The sequence below is a fragment of the Solanum dulcamara genome, chromosome 3, assembly GCF_947179165.1.
Source record: "Solanum dulcamara chromosome 3, daSolDulc1.2, whole genome shotgun sequence".
NCBI classification, from domain to species: Eukaryota; Viridiplantae; Streptophyta; class Magnoliopsida; order Solanales; family Solanaceae; genus Solanum; species Solanum dulcamara.
The window spans coordinates 59,710,038-59,731,806 of NC_077239.1; the positions used below are offsets into that span (position 1 = coordinate 59,710,038).

Sequence of the window (21,769 nt, forward strand, 5' to 3'; positions counted from 1 at the left end):
GAAGAAAAAAATGGAGAAGAAGAAGTTGAGAAATTTTCTCAGTTTTCTTCCGAAGAAGAAGAAATACAGAAGGAGAATTTCTAAGAGGAAGACAGAGAAAATAAATTTGAAATTAGGAAGAAGTGCATTTCTTTAATATTTTATTAAAATTTTAAAAATACATTTTACTCCCTACTTAACTTAATCCCTAATTAGTAAAAGATTTAACTTTAGCCAATCAAAATTATTATTATTTTTAATTGAAAACTTATTTGTTTGCTCAACTCACTTATAGTAGCATTTTGAATGAATGAATTTCTTATAATAATATTTTTAAAAGATACCAGGCACACATGTATATCCACTGCACATACACATGTATCTATCTATATCCACTAATTTTGGTGGGTTGAATTGAATGAATAAAAATAGGAAGTAGTAGTTGAATGAAACTGAAGCAAAGGAGTACGAATAAGACGGTGGAATGGCGTACGTGTCAGACCGCTTTTTCCCACCAAATTGTTCCTTCCCATCCCGACCAGAGGAAAAAAATATCAATCATAATGTGTTGCTTTATAATTTAGAAAAAATGGTTTCGGTGAATCAATGGAATATTAGCCGCTCGGTGATACAAATTGCGTCAGCGTTCCACCAATTTTCTTATCGTGTGGGAGTGGGAGTGAGATTTTTCTCGACCGTAAAAATCAGTGATGAGAAGGTTTCGAATAAGCCACCAATATGCACCGCCGACGAGCTCCATTACGTTTCCCTTAATACTTGTGATTGGAGACTTGCTCTCTGGCGCTACCTTCCTCCTTCTCAGGTTAAATTCCTTTTATTAATTTGCAATTATAATAAGTTGAGAGTAATCAATCGTACGGTTCAAATTTTATACTCGCAACGTCGTAATTAACAGGCTCCAAGGAGAAATCATCCTCTTATTCTCTTGTCTGGCATAGGGACTAATGCTATTGGATATGATCTTTCAACTCAGGTAACTTATTCCCTCCTTCCTCACTAATTTGTAAATGAACTGGAAATTCGTTTGGTTGATTATCTCATACTTCCAATTGGAGTATGTGAATTTTGATGCATGTATGTGCTAATTATAATAAATTATGTGCCATACTTCCAAATGGAGTATTTCATTATTTTGAATAATAGGATCACTTTCAAGCATCTTATATCTCTCCAAGTTAGTGCACCTTGCTATTGAGTGAGAGTATGATATGGTTGGTTCTTGCAAATATCTTTGAGATATAGTTAGTTTATTTTTGTTGCAGCATGGATGTCCTTTTCAATAGTTTTGAAGCTGTTGTAAAGAAATGAAATCTGTCTTTATTAATTATTTATTGTGATTTTGCAGTCATCATTTGCTCGGTACATGTGTAATCAAGGATTTGATACTTGGATTCTTGAATTCCGTGGAACTGGGTTGAGCGTGCTGGAATCAGATTCCAGAAACATTGACAAGTCTGCATACACAGCATCTAAGCAGATGGAAAATGCCAATGAAAGAGGTCTTTCTGCAGCACAGCGGTCCACAAATGTCCAGGGTGCTTCAGAAAAGCACCATGCAGCCTTGGTCCATGAAGAACCCACTGTGGTTTCAACAATATGGGATGAGTCAAGACTGGTGACCAAACTTACAGAAACTTTTATTCGCTTGTCAGAGAGAGTCTCTGGCTTTGTCAGTGGAAGTCGGTCGAAGATTGTCTTTGCTAAACTTGTTCATCGAATATCAAAACAATTGGAAGATTCTTTCCTTTACAAACGGGTCAACACAATAAGGAAGAAATTGTTAAGTCTGCTAGAGATGAGGGAGAACTCAGTTATCATCGCTAGCCAAGTTGGGGCACTGAGCAAGAAGCTAGTAAATATCTTTGAAGAAGGTCATCGTTCTGTTTCATCCCCATTATTTGATCTGCAACAACGTCTAACAACTACAATGGGAGATTTTCAGGAACAGCTTGACTTAATCCTTAAGTATGATTGGGACTTTGATACTTACCTGGAAGAGGATGTCCCTGCTGCGGTGAGGTGGCATTTCTCCACGTTGAGGCTGTAAAATTTTTATATCCTTGAAATCACTCTTTGAATTTGAATCGGAACTTAAAGATCTCGTCATCATTTCTTAATTTTTCTAATACTGAGTAGTGATTGATAATTTTTACAATGCTTGTTTTAGATGGCAGTGATTGATAATCTTTACATTGTTTGTTTTAGATGGAATATATAAAGGCCCAGACTAGACCAAAGGACGACAAACTACTCGCAATCGGACATTCCATGGGAGGAATATTACTGTATGCCAGGCTATCACGCTGTGGTAAGATGAGATCTAATTTTATAGAGCTGTATCTGCTGGTGACATGGTAGCAATGAGCACTTTAAGCAAATGATTAGATTATCATTCATGTGTCTTGAACCAGTGGCAAGGAGAACATATTGAAGCTTGAAATTGGTAAATAAACTATGTTCGCTATCCAGCTTTGTGATAGCTGGGTGCTTCATACAGACATGTTACCTTGGTTCTTCAGTTCGTTTGCCATCCCCATCATATCCCATTGCATGCATGTATCCCTAGGGTATACCGTCAGTTAACATGCTTTGTTTAATAATAGTTGGGTCATGGTTGTTGCTCCAATAGGCTCAAAGAATCCCTTGGTTGGAGTATTTATTTTTTCTTGATGACATTTTATCTGTGTTATTGTTAAGCTAAAACAACATTATGGTGAGATTTATAACTGCTCTTGTACTTTCAAATGCATAGCTGGTAATATCCATGGGCTTGATGTTATTATTTAAGCATCCAAAGAGTACTCACAAAAATGAAATGCCAATTTGCCTCTCTTGGTATAATGTCGAGTCTTCTCTGTGCTATATTGGATCTAGTTAATAGTGTATTAGGTTCTTATTCTATGTCAGAGAATTGATAGACAATTAAAATAAGGTTCTTATTCTGTGCTATATTGGATCTAGTTAATAGTGTATTGGGTTCTTATTCTATGTCAGAGAATTGATAGACAATTAAAATAAGGATGATCTTGTGTTGTTGATACAGAACATTTCTTCTCTGTAGACCTTGGTGTGTAATTGGCTTAACTGCGCTCTTGTAGTGACTCTGAATTTTTTGGTGTCCAATAAAAGTTCACTTTCAGGAAGAGTCTCATTCCTGGTAAAAAAATTATGGAAACCACTTTTATCCCTTTTGCTACCTCAAGTTAACCTTGGGAATTCTGTTCAAGTTTTCATCATTTACTATCAATGGGCTGGCATCGATTTCTCTGTCTCCAAATACTGATGCAGCTACTTTTCAACTAAATCTCAATGAGTTCTTAATCCGGAACCTTTACAAAAGGTAAGAATTTGCTACTAAGAGTGAATCTTCATTCTTTGGTCATGATTGTGATAGCCACTAAAGGGTGTTATCTTAGACACGGAGAATGCCGGAATCATTCACATTCATGAGAAATTTGAGCTGGCAACTGACCAGCTTTTGAGTATGTCAAAATTGTAGGCAGTGTGAAATGCTATCATTATCTCTCCATATATTGCAGTTAGAACAAGTTTAAGTGACGTGTATTCTACCGAATTTGGTTCATTCCTCGGTTGTAAAATCCCTTTCCTTAGTTTGTTTAATTTAGCAGCAGGGAGTGTTGTCAACGTAAGGTATATTTTCCTTTAATTTAGACTCGGTTGTGATAAAGCTGGTGCTTCAGACTAGTTTCATGTGACAAGGTATCATGTCAAAGTTGTGCTAATCTTCTCTATTATACTTTTTAGTCTCCAGTCTTCCTATTGCAGGGCTGATCCCTCCTATCTAGTTTAATATAATGAATCTTAGTTAGAGCAACTGGAAGAAACATCTTAAGAACGTTAATGCTAAGTTGCTCGGACTCTTCATTTTCGGTGCTGCACCCGTGTCGACACGACGTGGGTGTGGGATAATCCTATTATACAGAAAAAGTAACTATTATGCCCTTTTCTGACGAATTGTATAGTCCGTACCCGACGTGTTCAACTGTGTTTGGATACTTTGACCAAATTTGGGGAGAAATTTTGGACAGATTCAACGATTGATGTAATCAAAACAAAAACTAAGGTGAAATTGAAGAAAACGGAATACCTTGTATATATAAATTTCTATTGCACTCCCTTTCCTTTTATCTCCTTTTGGGATTCTCCTCTCGATCAATATTAACTCCTCAAGTTTTCCACATAATGTCTCATAATTGGATTTTATAAATCTATTTTTAGATATTTGAATTATTTTTAGCCGAATCCCCACCAACATGGATCCGTATCCCCAAATCTTAGAATTTAGATCATAGAGGATCCGACCTCTAGATCCGCACCCGTATCGGACACCCATACCCGAGTTTGAGCAACTTAGAGTAAAAGATCTGAATTAAATTCTTAAAAAGGGGTTCATTAGATCTCTGTTAATTGAATACCATGAAGAAATGGAATATGTGATATGTTTAAATTAATGGCACCTTTTCTTTTATGATAAGTCCCGTTTCTGGTTCACCTTTTTAGTTTCCATTTGGCTTCAGAGCTTTCCGTATGAATTTGAAAACTCTCTTATTTAAGTTTCAAGTATCCTTCTTTACAGGGATATAGGGGCTGCATTTTATATTGCATATTAATGGGGTAATTGTCAATGGATCTTTCATTTAAGATTTCTGAAGTTATCGGGGAAACTAACTAGACACACAGTTCATTTTGTTCTTCCTTTTTTTCCCCTTTGTGAATGAAGGTTTGGAAGGAAGAGAGCCTGGATTAGCTGCTATTGTTACTTTGGCTTCATCACTTGATTACACATCATCTAAGTCCGTACTCAAACTGCTTGTACCCCTTGTAAGCTGAAAATAATATGTTTCAACTCTTCTTTAGCTTCAATTGGTGCTATCTTCCGTTGCTGAGAAATCTTAGAGCTGTATACGTTGCTACAGGCTGATCCTGCTCAGGTTCTCAATGTTCCCGTCATTCCTCTAGGGACATTACTGGCTGCTGCATATCCTCTTACATCTCACGCTCCTTATGCCTTGGCTTGGCTTAATGAAATGATATCTGCCACAGACATGATGCATCCAGACCAGCTGGAAAAACTTGTACGGAACAGCTTTTGTAAGTATTGACATGAGCATAAAAACAACTTTCATGCTTTAATTCCTATAAAATTTGCATGGATATTTTTTAAGGTCTTAATGTTTATTGGTGTAGAGAATATGCTTTGAAGATTTCAAGAGTTCAGGTTAAGGAGATATATTTGGATGAGAGTTTTGGGGCAATAGAGAAAACTGAAAAGTCTTACGTGATCTAGATGATTATTCTAGTGACACTCTTATAATGCTCGCAGTTCCTGTTGCTAGTGTTTGTCCGACCATTGCTGCATTAGTAATGAATTATCCTAATAGTCTATTGCCACCCAAAACAAATCCTCTTTGTTAACCTGTTGCACGTATTGAAATATTTATTTAGGTATCTATTTATGAGCCATGACTTGTCTCTTCATGATTTATAATGTGTTTGATGCTCATGTAGTTCTATTTAATAGATGATAATCTGGTTTGTTATAATGTTTTCAGTATGTTACTGGATAACTGTCCTGTTTATAAGTTGTGAAAGTTTGGTAGCTTTTAATAATGTTCCATCAGTAGTTTCTGTGTGAATTCAGGGCCATTTCTCCCTATCAACATGTGTTGGTTTGGGGTTCCATACAAATCTTTTCCTGCAAAATTTGCTGATAGATCTCCCTGCAGGTAATATTCCTGCTAAACTTCTTTTGCAGATGACTACGGCTTTTCAAGAGCGAGGGCTCTGTGATAGAAGTGGTAAAATTTTCTACAAGGATCACCTTCACAAAAGTAGTGTACCTGTCTTGGCTCTTGCAGGAGATCTAGACCAAATATGCCCGCCGGAAGCTGTATACGGTATTTTTTTGGTACTTCTATGCTGGGTACTCTGTATAAGGTTAAGAGTTTTCTGAGATATCTTTCTATAAACCATGATTCAAGCAGAAACAGTCAAGCTTATCCCTGAGAACTTATTGAACTACAAAGTATTTGGCGATGCTGATGGTCCACATTATGCTCATTATGACTTGGTGGGAGGACACATGGTACGTCGATAAGATCTCGATTGAAATTAGAAAAAAGAGCATGGAAGAAAAAACAAAGATAGATGAGAAGGAGATATGCCTTAATTACATAAAATTCACATTCCATGTTTTCCATTTCTAGTATATTCAGAATTCTACGTACAACTTAGATAGAGAATACCCTCCTACTCGAGTTTCGTAGCACACTCGCAACTCTCAGGAATATGGTGTGCCTTGAATACCCCCTTTAGTAATATATTATTTGGGTCTTGACACTGCAGGCCGCAGAACAGTTGTATCCTTGCATGGTCCAATTTTTAAGCCGATATGATGGGACCATTTAGGAGGTGGATATGCTTTGACAATCATGCTTCAGACACTGAGCTTCATATCAGTTGGCATATCATCGATGCATCTCATGCTTCTTTATCATCACTACTTGTTTCCGATGATGCTATAAACAAGTGAGATTTAACTATACTACATGATTTTCCGATCTCTTCATTACAGTGTGCAGAGTCTGGGGGTCCATTTGTATTCTCTCTATTTGCGTGGTGAAATCTTAATTGTAATTATGAACCTTCTCTTGTTTTAGGGGAAATTGTGAATACCCGAAAGCTGAGGAGAGCTCATGCACAGGAAGGAATTTGGCAGATATGGTTTGTGTCAACCTTGTTTGTAATATCATCCTTTTTGGTTGCTTTTCACCGGACTTTCAACAGGCGTTTGTAAGAACTGAACTCACAAACATCAAAATTGGATTTGTTGTTTGTGTTTGCTTATACTTAATTAGAATAAGCAATTGTCTTAGGCGTTTGTAAGTTAGAATAAGCAATTGTTTGAAATGGATTATGTTAATCAATTGTGTTAAGCGTTTGTAAATTAGAATTTTATGTGTTTACTTATACTAATAATTTCCAATTTTAAGTTGCTCCAATTTGAATTTATTAGATGGCATTTTTGCTCTATATTCACTAGTAAGAATGAATTGTACATAGACAAAAGTTATCTCATGAATTAAGATATTTTATTAGATTAATTATCTCATTATATATATGAGATTATTTATTTCATCATTAAAGTATGATTATAGTACAAATGATTGAATGAGATAAATAATTTTGAGATTAACCAATATGACCATGTAAATTCAAGATAAAATAATTTTGCACATCCTTATACCGAACGATCCATTAATACATTCAATTCAATCTAAGATTCGTTGGGGCTGTGCTTTCATATATAACATCTAGTAATTCTAAATCCCTAAACTAAATAGGATGCTTATAATCGCGATCATGCCGCATCAGCTCTTTTAGTCACTACTATCTGTGTCGCACCTACAGTGGCAGAGAGTTTGATAAGACTCTCGGATAAGAAAGATCAATCCTGAATAAGCTTCGGCTGATTCTCATTAGAAATCTTTTTATAAGCAAGGAGCTATCTATAGGAAGATAATTGCTAGGTCAGTCTGGTCGAAAATATACGCAAATATGCAATGTATTAATTTTTATAAGTGGTTTAAAATAATTTATATAAAGATTATTAGAATATTGCGTTTAAGATCTTAAGTTACAAAATATAAGTCTATTCCTTTTATGTACAACATTAAGTTTTTTATTACAAACATAATAATATATGAAAGGCAACACATTTTTGCTAGCTATTTTCTAGTTATTGTGCTGAGTTTGTGGGACTCATAATTTATTGTGTTTACTTTTTTGATTTTTATCACAATTATAGTTGTTTATTAAAGCTACCCCCGCCCCTCTTATTTTCCTTTTCAAGAAAATCAGACTATTTAATTGGTCTACCTTCTCATCTCTTTCATTGTTACTTTTTAGGTATAAAAATTCTCTCTCTTCAATTCCATTTTCAAGTGCCACGATTTTAAAATTTTTGTGCTTTTTTTTTGAATGAGAATTTATTATCTAATTAATAAAATTTTCACTATCAAGCACATTCCTTATTTGATACAATTACTTTTGGAGGAATCTCTCTCTTTCTGTGTCATTCTCTTCAATTCCATTTCAATTTTTTTTAAACAAATCTTTTTTTACTTGTCTCTCTTCAACTTTATATATTTTAGTTACAAAAGAGAATTGGTATATTAAATGGTGTACATTTTTGGTTGACGCTGGTTTTCATTGTTTTTTAAAATCATAATGAATAATTTACACCAAAATATAATCAAATTTCATACCTATTTGTCATGATCCAAAATGGGCCATGAGTGGCACCAATACATAACCTTCTAGGTGGGCGAACCAACGAATACATATCCCAACTTATATTAGTTGTTAAACTTATGAAATATGACAATAACGTAGAAACTCAACCCTTCTTAGAGTAATAAATAAAAATCCACTAGAGTTTATTACACATAGTTTCCTAAAACGTGAAAGTCATTTGTCATGCCCCGAGAGGGATCCTAGGCGTGACCGGCATTCGGAGACCATCGCTGGCACCAAGCAAACCATTTGGTCTGATCACTCATTCAATCACTCAGCGGAAGACACATATATTTCTTAAAAGACATTCAAGTGGGCTAACCACCGATACTCAATGAAGTAATATTTTTAAATAAACAATGTTAAAAGTCAACTCAAATTTCATAGATAGTAGTTTTTGCAAAACAGACTAAAAAGGGAACATCAACTCTAATCTACCCAGTCTATGTCTATGAAACCTCTATCAACTATTTGAAAGGTGTCGAGACAAGCCCACAACTACCTCAAAGAACTACTCATAAACAACAAATGAAATAAATATGATTCCTCCGAAAGAAAGGAGGTCTCACCACTATCAAGAAGGAAATGGATCTTCAATGGAGCCCCTGTTGATGATCTCAAGCACCTGTATCTGCATCATAAAATTGTAATACCCCAGAAGTCGGAGAGTTGGAACCCAAAATAAATCCTCAAAATTTTGATTGACTTTGGCCTTATGAGCCACTCTACGACCCGTAGAAAGTCCTACGATTCATTCCTACGAGTCATGGAGTGACCCTTAGCAGTTGATCATGACCAAACTCAAAGGAAGGTGTTACAACTCATGTTTACGACCTGTAATCACTTAGATGACCCATGGACACGACACGTAGCAAGATCTTATAGGCTAAGTTTCAGAAGTCCCTTAAGGTCAAGTCTACGGCTTGATAGGATGGTTCATGGAAGATGTTATGAGTCGTAGGAACGACTCATAAAAGAACTTCAGATACCTATAATTGCAAGATTTAGGACTTGCAGGACGAGTCCATGTTACGACTCGTAGACCTAAAAACGAGTCACAAAAATGATCCATTTGCAAACTTCAGAGACCTAATTTGCAGGCCTTGGAGATGAGTCATTTTGACGACTCATCAACTCTTCTACGACCCGTAGAAAGGGTCTCGTAGGTCCAAAATTTAAAATTTAATGAGGAGTAATTGTGTCTTTTCCCAAGTTTGGTTCAATTAAACTAGACACTTTTATGGCCAAGTTCAAAGTCTATATATACATATTCAATTCTTCAAATTCCCCTCCTATTCAATTCATTCTCCTAAAATTTCTCTAAGGCAAGAACAAAGTCTCTCAAGGTTTCTTCTTTAATCTACAAGCCAGGGTTCCGGATTTCTTCAAGGTTCTTTTTCAATTCTAAGTGCATTCAGTCAAGATTTGTGGGGATTGATTCATGAATTCCTTCCAACTATGAAGTCCCAATATTTTCTCAAGTTTTTATTCAATTTCAATTGAGTTATGAACCCTAGTTTTGATGAATTGCATTGGGATGATTTAATTTTGTTTTTAGATGTTACCAATGATCATTATATGCATGTTTTCATATGAATTGCATGATTTTAAGTTGAATTATGAATGCCCATGCATAAAACTACTTTCAAGTTATGATTATGAAGGTTAAAGATGATTTTATGAGTTGATCATGAGTTAATGATTTTCAATGAAAGTTTCTATGATTTAAAATTGAGATTATGATTTTATGATGAAAGTTATGATGATGATCAAAGTTAAGATCAAATATGTTATTATGGTGTGATAAGTCCAATTCTCACACAATCATGTTAAAGATGGTGATAAGGACAATTCTCATCGAAGTTATGAATTCTTATGAATCATTAAGTTAATGAGCTACTCCTAATATGTTTTGTAAAGATGGATTGATAGGTAATTACTATCTTTTTCTATTATGTTATGATCATGTTTTATGAGTTTTCGTTGGGATATCGACTAAGCACCAAGAGGACTTCTAGGTGGGGTTCTTTCCAATAACGTAGTTAGTTAAAGGAAATCCTAGTAGCAACCTAAAATCCCAAACTACGTTGCTCAAGTAGGTTGCCTTCATGGCCTAGCTAGTGGATCCACATATAGCACAGTTGAGTTGAGTTGAGATGAGTAACATGAAAGAGTATAACCTGGCAAGGTAGCCTCTCCCTTCTCAATGTGGGGATCATCGGATTCCATGTAATAGCTCGCATGGTCTTAGGCGTCGATTAAAAGTCTTATCCCACACAAGTTAAATGTCAAGTTATGAGTTTATGATGAGGTTTTATGATATGCATTGACCATGAGTTTCATATGTTTTCTAACTCTTTCAAGCTTTATTCATATTCATTATGATTGGTCATGTATCTTACGACATATTGATTATGTTCCTCTACTTGTTCATGCATACCTCACATACTTAGTACATTCAAACGTACGAACACATATTTTGCCTACATTGTCTCATAATGTAGGGACGGACGACACTCACAACCATCCTATTCGTGTCTAGAGTTGATTAGATATCAAGAGTTGGTGAGTCCTCATCTTATCGAGGGAAATGACTTGTTTAATATTGCTACTATTTTACTTTCCCCTTATGTTTGGGTGAGATAGGATCTTGTCCTAAGCCCCCATCAAAGACTAAGACTAAAGGCATGTTTAGACGGCATTATGATATAGTCCATTCGAACATTAATTGATTGATTCCATCCCTTAGTCCCACTCCCTTAAGTTGATTACTTCTGCTTATATCTTATTATCATGTTCTTTACCATATGAATGCAATGTATGATAAGATGGCCTAGTTGGGTCCCTCATATCCCGATCACCGTGTCGCAACTTGACCCTAGTTCGGGTCGTGACAAAAATAATATAGGCTAAATGTATCCGTACATGGAATGTACGAGAATATAAAATAGCTGGAAGGAAATACGATCAAACATACTCAACATTATACAACTCAACTCAAAGGACTCAACTATGAAATTGACTCAACTCAATAAGCATATAGTTTAAAACTAAACAGTGCTTTGAAAATAGACTTAATAATGTACAATCTCAACTAAATCAAATCATTCAATTTTAGGAAGATTCTCTAGCCGACAACCATCACTTATAAGCTAATGATGATACAATGCTTTGCACTACCATTTCTAAGATGTCCAATACTTTTCCTGGGAGGGACGATCAATCTCATTGGATCCACAATCAATCAAAATTCTCTTTTTGGGACTAGAGAGGCATGTCCTACGCTAGCTATGTAGTTTATGGGGTTTGAGTTGTTAATTACTCTTACCCAAATCGGTGCTCAATACTACTCCCAAAAGACTCAATATGATTAATCAAATCATATCCTCTAGTCTCATTGGAATCTCATCAAGCTCAAACTCATCTTAATCATCAACTCTTTCATTTAAAACATGCTTTCAAACTCTTTCATATCTCCTCAAAAATCTTATCTCAAAGCATTAATTTATACTAAAAAATGCTCATGTTTAAATAATAATAATTTTTAAAGACTTTTCAAACTTAACTCGTACTCAACTCATTTTCATTCAAGACTCATGCTCGTTCAAGACTCAATCAAGTATATATAGACTCAATTTAAAATCATACTTGGTTTAATGCATGAAAAACCATTCTCATCAACTCGAAATAAATGTATGTTAATATAATGACCACAAAATCAACTAGGGTTCATGTGAATGAAATCATATATAATGAATTTAGAAACTCAAATCATGGAAATCATTACAATATACTCATATATATAAAGAACTCAATAAGGAATTATATAGAAACTCAAAAACTCAATTTACCGGGACTGAAACTCAAACTCTAACTCAATCTTGATTGAATAAAGATGTAGGGCACGAGGACGAACTCAGTCCAACCTTGTGATTAGCCTTACATACCTGAAATAAAGATTATCTCATTGAAAATCAAAGACCCTGCTTGAAAACCTTGAACTGTGGCTCTCTTTCTTCTCTCAAATCTCTTCTCTCAAAAGTTCTAAGTGTTAATGAGAGGGAAAACCCTTTTGGGTATGATAAGGGACTGATTTTTTTGGTCTATAAACGTGTAGGGTTCAGTTAGGAAAAGGTGGAAAAAGACCAAAGTAACCCTCATTAAATAATGGACAAGCTCCTAGATAGAAGGTTGCCACGATCCGTAAAGCTCACCACAGTCCGTGGTCCTTAGGTTGAACTCATGGTGGAAGGGTCAATATCCACAGAGTCCACCATGGTTTGTGAAGGTCAATACGAGTCGTGAAGGTCCTCATGAAGTTGACCCATCACAAGGTTTTGAGGGTAGAGTTTCATGGACCTCTTCACGGTTCATGAACACCATTATGGTTCGTGATCATCTCGCGTGGACTTGACTTATCAGGGCCCTTGAGGGGGTCAGACCACAGAGCACAACCAAAACTTGTGGTGACCTCCATGGTCCATGATCCTTCTTATGGTCCTTCACTCTTGAATTTGCACTTGCCAAGGATGGACCACCTGAGCTTTCTGTGGCCCGTGAAGGGCTCCGTGAAGTCCACCTAGAGCCAAAAACCTGAGATTTTTCATTGACGTCCTTTAAACTCCATTTTTATGACTTTCGAACTTTTGAGGCTTACAATATCTCCCCCTTGGGATCATTCATCCTTGAATGACGACAATCTAGGAGCTCCCTCAAGGCACAAATGCAAATCAAGAACTCAGATACTCAAACATTAAAATAATTATTTACTCAGACTCAAGGATACATATTATATACTCAAAATCAGAATGGACATCAATTCAAAGATTGGAAAAGAAATATTACTATCAATATCATAATTAGAAGGCACGGATAGATGCGGGTACTTAGCTTTCATATCCTCCTTGGCTTCCCATGTAGCCTTCTCAACAAACTGATTTTTCCATAGAACTTTGACTGAAGTGACCTCTTTAGTTCTCAATTTATGAATCTGATGATCAAGAATCTAGACAGGAGCCTCCTTACAGGACAAGTTGTCTTTCACTCCAATGTTTTCTTTAGGAACAACAAGTGAAGGATCTCCCAAATATTTCTTAAGCATAGAAATGTGAAACACAGGATGAATACCCGCTAACTCTGACGGTAGCTCAAAATCATAGGTTATATTACCCACTCTCTTCATAATCAGATAAGGACCAATGTAAGGGGGAGGGGGATCAATTTTCCTTTCTTCCCAAACCTCATAACTCCCTTCATAGGTGAAACTTTCAGATACACCCAATTATTTACCTCAAACTCTAATTCACTTCTCCTAACATCAGTATAGGACTTATGTCAACTCTGTGTAGTCTTCAACCTTTTCTGAATGATCTTTAACTTCTCCATAGGTTGCTGAACTAATTTTGGAGTTATCAATTATGCTTCAAAAATATCAAACTAACCAATCAACAATCTATACTCTTCCCATAAAGAGCCTCACTTGGAGCCATCTAGATACTAGAATGAAAGCTGTCATTATAAGCAAACTCAATAAGGAGAAAATGGTCATCCCAATTACCTTTGAAATCAATAACACATACTCTCAATATATCCTCAAGAGTTTGAATAGTATGCTCTGCCTGACTATCCATCTAGGGGTGGAAAGCAGTACTAATATTCATCTTTGAACCTAGACCTTTCTAAAATGACTTCCAAAATTGCACAGTGAATTAGGCACCCCTATCTGAGATTATGGACAAGGGAAATACATTCAATCTGATTAAGTCTCGAATACACAACCTTGCATAATTCTTTGATGAGCCTGTAGTCTTAACGGGTAGGAAGTGGGTTGATTTGGTCATCCTATCCACAATTACCCAAATAGAATCATGTTGTCTGTGAGATCGCGATAAGACTGTAATAAAGTCTATATTGATCCTCTCCCACTCCAATTCTGAAATCTCAATGTTCTGAGTCACACCACAAGGTCTTTGATGCTCAACTTTGACTTATTGGCAATTCTGGCACTTAGACACAAACTCTGCTATATCTTTTTTTATTCCATTTCACCAATATACCTCTCTTAAGTCCTGCTACATCTTTGTAGAATCAAGATGGATGGAATACCTAGAGCTATGTGTAACATCCCTCAAAATGCTCACAAGTGCCTTAAGAACGCCTTGGGAATAAGCCGCTCATATAATGCATTATCCTTAATCTTTTTGGAAAATCCAAATTCAGAATATCAATCAAGGGGTCAAAACCTGTAGGAAAATAGTCTCGATGGATTTTTAGAACCCATAGATCGAAAGATAGATTTCTTAAGGAACTGCGCAAACCAGTAAGGTTTGTGACAAGTCCGCATCGCAGACCTGTCAATGTGTTTTTAGCCAAATTTAGTTTTTTTAGTAAGGGCATTTTAGACTTTTCCCAAATTGTTAGCTAATGAACCTAGACGTTTTTAGGACCTAATTCAGCTCTATAAATTCACCTAAACCTCTAACTCTATTCATTCTTCTACAATTCACCTACTCAAATATTTCTCTCTCTACAAAAGACTCTCAAGGACTCCATTGAAGACTTCAAGTAAATTCATTTAAGCTCTCCATCAAAAATATTAAGTTCTTCCAAATTATTTGGTGTTCTCACTTAAGGTATGTGGGTATTGATTCATGGATTCTTTCCTTCATGAAGCTCAATCAATTTCTCAAGATTTTCTATCAAATTAAAGTATGGTATTTTATGGGTTTTATGATCTCTATTCCAATTACATGAATTATAATTCAAAGTATGGTCATGATTCTATTTTGATATAAATTGATGGTCATTGCATTAAATTGAAGAGTCTTTCCATGAGTTCTCCTATTTTGATCTCTAGGGTTCATGATGTAAAATATGAGTATTTTCAACTATACTTCCAAACGATATTATCTTTATGAATTATGTATGGTCTAATATAAAGTTTATGATCATGCATGTTTTTAAGTTATTTCATTATTTATAAGTCAATTGATCATGCATTTATGTCTTACCCTAATTTCAAGTATAAGCTATGGTCACGAAATTCTAAGTATGAATCATGTCTATGGATGTATAATTTATAATGTGGAAGAACAATTCCCGCATTGCACTTATGTTATGAAAATGAGCTACTCCATGATTTCAAACCTATGATAATGACTATGATATATGAAACTATAATTTCTATGCTATGTATGTATTCCATGAGATTTGACTTAGCACCGAATGTGGACTTGAGGTAGGGGCTCGAAGTACGGGATTCTTATATATAGTCTCTTATCTCATAAATACGTGCCACGTAGGATTGCCTTCATGGCCTAGATAGTGGATCCACATATAGCATATGCATGACCCGCTTAGCGGGGTAGAGTCTACCTTGGCAAGTAGATTCCCCTTTTTCTTCGTTGTATGGGGAGACAACAGGATTCCATGTTATAGCTCGCATGGTCTTATTGTCAGTTATGGTTTTTATCCCACATATGTATAATATATTATTTAAATGCTTTGGTCAATATGATTTTCTCATGTCTTTACTTACCTCATCTTACCATGTGATTTACTTGACCATTGCATTCCATGATTTACGTTGCATGTCACACCCACATACTTAGTACATTCCAACATACTAATGCATACTTTTGGCCTACATTGTCTCATAATGTAGGGGTTGAGGTTGAATATCAAACTCATATATGTGGCTAGTTAAGCTTTCCTATCCAACGATTGTGGTGATTCCTTATTTATCGGGGACTAGTTATTGAGTTAGTTATCATTTTCAAATATTTGCTATGTTTCATATTGAGGGTGTGCTAGGGACATGTCTTCTTCCCGCATTTATTCATGAGTAGAGGCATCTAGTTGGACAAATGTTTTGAGTCTATGTAGTCATGTGACATTCTTAAATTTCTATTCATAGTTTAGACTCTCTTATGATGTTTCTGCTTTTATTTTACCTTGTGTATGATTATGATATGTATAATAGGCTTGGTTGGAGCCCTTCGGAGTTTCGACCGCCGTGTTATGACTTGGCCCTAGGTCGGGTCATGAAACTATGAGCCTCTGCCATTATTCTATCTCATAGACCATCAATACTTGGAACACATAACCTGCCTTGATATCTCAACACGTCATCTCCCCCTTTGGCGAAAGCCTAGAATTTCTACTTAGGAACATCGTCCTTCAACTTAAGTAGAATGGGATCTTGGTCTTGGTTTTCCTTCACCTCAGAAACTAGAGATGATTCAGCCTTATTCTAAACAACAACAATACCTTCAATAGAGTCAATGAGTTGAACTCCCAAACATGCAAGCCTATGCACTTCTTTAGCCAAGTCCTTCTTTCCTTCCTTAACATGAGTGGTGTTCCCCATGGATAACCTACTAAGAGCATCAACAACAATATTAGCTTTACATGGGTGGTAGAGAATGCTCATTAGACCCTCTCAGTTTGAATAGACTCACCAATAGGAAAAGAAACACAAAAAAAGGCTTAAGAAGACTCTTAGGAAGAATCTCAAACTTATTAGCCACATATGGGGTCACAAAAGACAAGGTAGTATTCAGATCAAGCAAATCATAGACATAAAAAATAGACTCAAAGCATACTAATGACAATACCTAGCGTGTTCTTCTAATCTTGGAAACTGTCCATAGCATACAGATAGTTTGAACCTCCGCCTATAGACGAAGTGGTACCTCTTTGATTACCTCGACCTGATGGTGTGGGAGTAGAAGATTGGGCTTTGTCGCCCACATCAGACACTCTCTCTAAAAATGAACCATATTTCCACATTTATATCAACCATTAGCGCCTTCTCTGCACTCTCCCAAATGAAGTTTACCATACTTTCTAGAAGAAGGCTTCCTTTCGAACCTTGAGCCATACTTCTTTGGAATTGGCAACCCTGAGCTTTAAAATTCTGATGACTCTGTGATTTCTAATCATACTTGTAGTTAGGCGCAGGTGCACTTGCTGATGATGGAGCATAGCTAGAAGATCTCTACTAGAAAAAGGACCTATTTCCCATACCTTTTTTTGATCATTCTCATACCCAATTGATTTGACCTTCTTGATCAAATGCTCCTCTTTATCTTTCTTCTTATGTTCCTCTACCTTTTGTGCATACACCGTAAGTTTGGAAACATCCATGTCAGAGATCAATAATGATGCCTTGCATTTTTTTTCCATATGTTTGCCCAACCCAGAGACAAACTTTCTAATCTTAGATCTCACATCTTGAACTATATCTGAAGCATATCTAGATAGTTGAATGAACTTAAGACTATACTTATTCACTGTCATTCCCTCTTGCTTTAGATTAACGAACTCTTCAACTTTAGCTATCCTCAATTTTCTAGGAAAGTAGTGATTGAGGAATACACTCTCAAACTCATCCCAAACAACAAGCTCAACATCCTCCCCACGACTCTCCTCCTATTAGTTTTACCACACATTCACCACATTATTGAGCTGATAGGAAACCAACTCAATTCCCTCAATCTCAGTAGCATGCATCTCTTTCAGAATCTTCTACATCTCTTCAATGAAGTTTTGGGGTCCTCCTCAACCTTAGATCCCGTGAAAACAGGCGGGTTCATCCTCAACAAATCTCTAATCTTCACAGAAGCTAATGACTTTTGAGAACTAGAGCTAGGAGTGGGTGAAATCTAGCTACCATTCTAGGAGTGGGGACCTCAATAAACCATGCAGGTTGACCCCTAGTTCTCATCCCTGACTGTGAAGGCATATCATACTGCAGAACCTTGGTACTGGGAGTGTTCCTCTAACTGGCGGTACATTTTAGAGGCATTATCTGCAAACGCATAACACACAAATTAGGAAGAAACTTTTATAAAGTTAAACTCTATCGCATGAACTTTAAAAATGAAAGAAGTAAGATAATTCTTAATGTCCTATAGCCTCTAGATTATAAGTGTGGTACACCACACATCTATAAGTAATATTCTACTAGACATGGCTTCATCAAAACCATAGGACTCTTGAACTCTGTCCGTTGATACCAAGTTTGACACGCTATGAGAGAATACCCTAGGCGTGGCTGACACTCAAAGACCATCATTGGGCCCAAGCGAACTACTTATTCTGTCACTCATTTAATCACTTAGCGGAAGACTTCTATATTTCAAAGAAAATATTCAAGTGGGATAACAATAGATACTCAAATCAAGTAATAGTTTTAAAGAAACAATGTTAAAAGTCAACTCAAACCTTAAAGGTGTGTGATCCTACAACTATTAAAGCCTTCACAAACTCATCATACCCCTCAATACCATCACCTTCGAAATTCATAATTACAGCTTCTAAAGGCTCAACAACAAGCTTTTCTTCAATGGGCATATCAACGACACTCTCTACCTAGATATCAAACACAGACATCACTGTCATATCTTTTGGCTGCTTCATGGAGGCACATATATTGAACTTGACTTCTTCATTATTTAGTCTGAATGTAGGATCCCCATGCTCTACATCTACCAACGCTCTACCAGTTACCAAAATGGTCTCCCCAAGATGATAGGGATCTGAAAATCATCCTAAAAATCAGTATGACAAAATCAGTATGGAAGATGAACCGGCCCACTCGTACCAATACAACACACAAAATTCTTACTAGCCATTTCACCGATCTATCTGCCAATAGTAACTGCATAGAAGTTGGTTTAGGGGCTCCCTAGCCCAACTGTCTATAGATGGATAACTACATGAGATTGATGCTAGCCCCCAAATCCCCTAAATTATATACATCCCTTGCAAAATTGAAAGCACCAATGGTACAAGGTATGGTGAATGCACCCGGATATTCCTTATTTTCAACCAAGGACCTTACAGTAATGGTGCTGCAGTGATATAGATTATTAGCTGGATCAAAAGAGACTATTCTCTTCTTTGTAACCAAATCCTTCATGAACTTGGCATAACCTGCATGTGCTTTAGTGCTTTCAATAATGGGATGTTGACCGATATCTCCTTGAGCAATGAAATAAACTTTAGAAACTTTCAATCCTCAGCCTTTTTGTAATGGAGGTAGCGGCTTGCGAAGAGGTGGAAATGGATGATCTACCTCTGCCTCAACTTGCTTGGTACCTTCTTTTATAACAGTCTATTTCTTCTCCAATACTAGCTGCTCATCTTCATAATTATCATCAAATACAACCACCTTATCTGCATGTCTCCATGCATGCTCATCAATCTCATAAGCTGCATACTTCGTCTGCTCAGTACCTGCAATATTAGGGTCAAAAAGTTCCTTACCACTCCTTGTTGTCATTTCCATATATTGTCCATCTTTCCTAGGATTTTATACCATGTCACTAGGTAAAGTACTAGTCTTCCTTTGGTTTAATGCTGTTGAAAACTATCCTATCTGATGCTCTACTTGCTTGATAGAGGTGGAGTGTGAATCTACCAATTGGTTGATGTTAGTCATGTCATCTCGCATATCTCTAACTCCAAACTCAGTCGCCTCAACTTTATAGAAGACCTTTTCCATCATTTCTTCCAGCTTACAGTTACCATTATTGTTTTTGGTTTGATCTATGTTCATAGGTGGCACATACACCCCATTTCTGTCATTCTTGAAGTTGTCTTTGTTCTGCCAAATTTCTTGATCACAATTTCTGGTACAGTCATAATAGTTATCCTTTTTAATGTTTCGACCTTGGTTCTTGGAATTTTAAGTCCAAAAACCTCCCTATCTATTTAGAAACTTGGTTTCCTTCTCATAATTCAAATCTGGATCATCATATCGACTTTCGATATCCACAACTTTCTCCTTTTCCAGCTTTTCACCTAACAAATACTTGGTCAACAAATCCAGTTGCATCCTCATGTGAACCATGTCTTGATCACACTTTTTTTCTTTTTGCCTTTGCTCTGTTGACACCTCAAACATGAACCTTGAACAATCTGTATCTCTATTATACCAAGCTTTGTTGTTCTTTGCGAGATGATCTAAAATAGTTGTAGCTTTCTAAAATATCTTGGCCATAAATGAATCACCGTAATATGCATCAATGGATGGCATGGTCACAAAGTTGCAAGACCTACATTATCTGTTCTTCAATATAACACAACGTCTTATTTTCTTCAGACTAAAATAAAGGACTATTTTATAACACTAGGAATATTTCATTCTGAATTAAAACATAAGAAACTTTTAAACCTCCTTCAAGTTCTCATCAGTCAGATTGTGATTGGGACACTGTTTTATCTTCTACCTGAATCTCTCCCAAGTCTCATGCACTACTTCGGTAGGTAGCTTCTTATGAGAATTAATCGCATCCTTGATTTGTAGCTTCTTAGATGGTAGGAAAAACCTCTCTAAAAATGCTTCTCTCAGCTCCCTCTAGGTTGTAATAGAGTCATGTGGAGGCTCATTCAACCAGGGATTTTAGATGACTTATAGGTGCTGGTAAAGTTCATCAAGTGTTGGTTGCCATCATCACTTATTGCTCTGCTAAATAATCCTTTTAGGTTCAACATTTGCAGCATGGTACTAGTAATAGTGAACTTCACGCCTTGAGATAGTGGTGGGAAGACTATAGCTCCAGTAGCTCCCAAACCATCTGTATTAGCATCATCCTCAATTAAGGCAAAGCTTATAGGACTTTGACCTCTACCCCTCAATACTCCATTAAGTTCATCCTTATTGCCAGCATCATCCTTGACTTGATTTTTAGCAAGCACTCTCAGCCTTTGTGTCTCACGCCCTTGTACATTCATTTTCTGAATTGACCTTTGCAGTTTAAGATTACAAGGAAGTAGTGGTTCACCCTTATTGCGGGTGTTTGTCATGAACTACTATTCCTTTAAAAAACAAATACAATAAACAAAAAGTAAAATTAGGAAATAGAACTACAAACTAAATTAGCAACTAATAGAATATTTTAAAGAAGTATTCCTCGGCAACGACACCATTTTTGATAACGTTTAAGTATATCTCTCGAAAGAAAAATAGAAAATTGTTAATAATATATTTATCCAACTAAGAGTCGGGGTTGATCCCACAGAGAATAGGTTGAAAATAGTCTATTAGCAAGCACTTTTCAGTTGTAGTTCCTACTTCCCGAAAACAAAAGTGCATAAAGTAAAATGGGGTTTTTTTACAATTGATTTAGTAACACTTAGCAATGCACCACTAAAGTAACTAGTAATTAGGTTGTGAACAATATGTGAATTTAGCTAGGATTGTGTTCCCCATGATATTTAATTCAGTAGACTAATCGTGTTAGTGGTAACGTTTCAATGAGTTGCTTGTAAAATCTAGCAAGTTATGTAACATCTAATTCAACTCTCGATCCTTCTTAGATGCATTTCATTCATCTCCTCTCGGTATCAGAATGTGTACTTTACTAAACCTCACTTTGGATCTCAGAGTACTATCCCCTCCTAGGGTCAAGTAACTTAGATAAAGTTTTGTTCTTTCGAATTTCTG

At 36.2% G+C, this 21,769-nt stretch overlaps 1 protein-coding gene across 3 annotated transcripts; it reads left to right on the forward strand.

Moving 5' to 3' along the window:
* Positions 1 to 369: 369 nt before the first annotated feature.
* LOC129882649 (uncharacterized) lies at positions 370 to 7,022 on the forward strand. Of its 3 annotated transcripts, none has more exons than XM_055957033.1 (10): positions 370 to 802; positions 896 to 973; positions 1,346 to 2,014; positions 2,206 to 2,308; positions 4,742 to 4,842; positions 4,938 to 5,112; positions 5,748 to 5,918; positions 6,003 to 6,106; positions 6,367 to 6,549; positions 6,681 to 7,022. In XM_055957033.1, the coding sequence occupies exons 1-9, from the start codon at positions 464 to 466 to the stop codon at positions 6,427 to 6,429; spliced, it is 1,803 nt and encodes a 600-aa protein (XP_055813008.1). In that variant the 5' UTR covers positions 370 to 463; the 3' UTR covers positions 6,430 to 6,549; positions 6,681 to 7,022. The 3 variants fall into 3 exon arrangements, with proteins under 3 accessions (XP_055813008.1, XP_055813010.1, XP_055813009.1); XM_055957034.1 differs by having other exon boundaries at positions 372 to 802; positions 6,006 to 6,106; XM_055957035.1 differs by lacking the exons at positions 6,003 to 6,106; positions 6,681 to 7,022.
* The last annotated feature ends 14,747 nt before the right edge of the window (positions 7,023 to 21,769 follow it).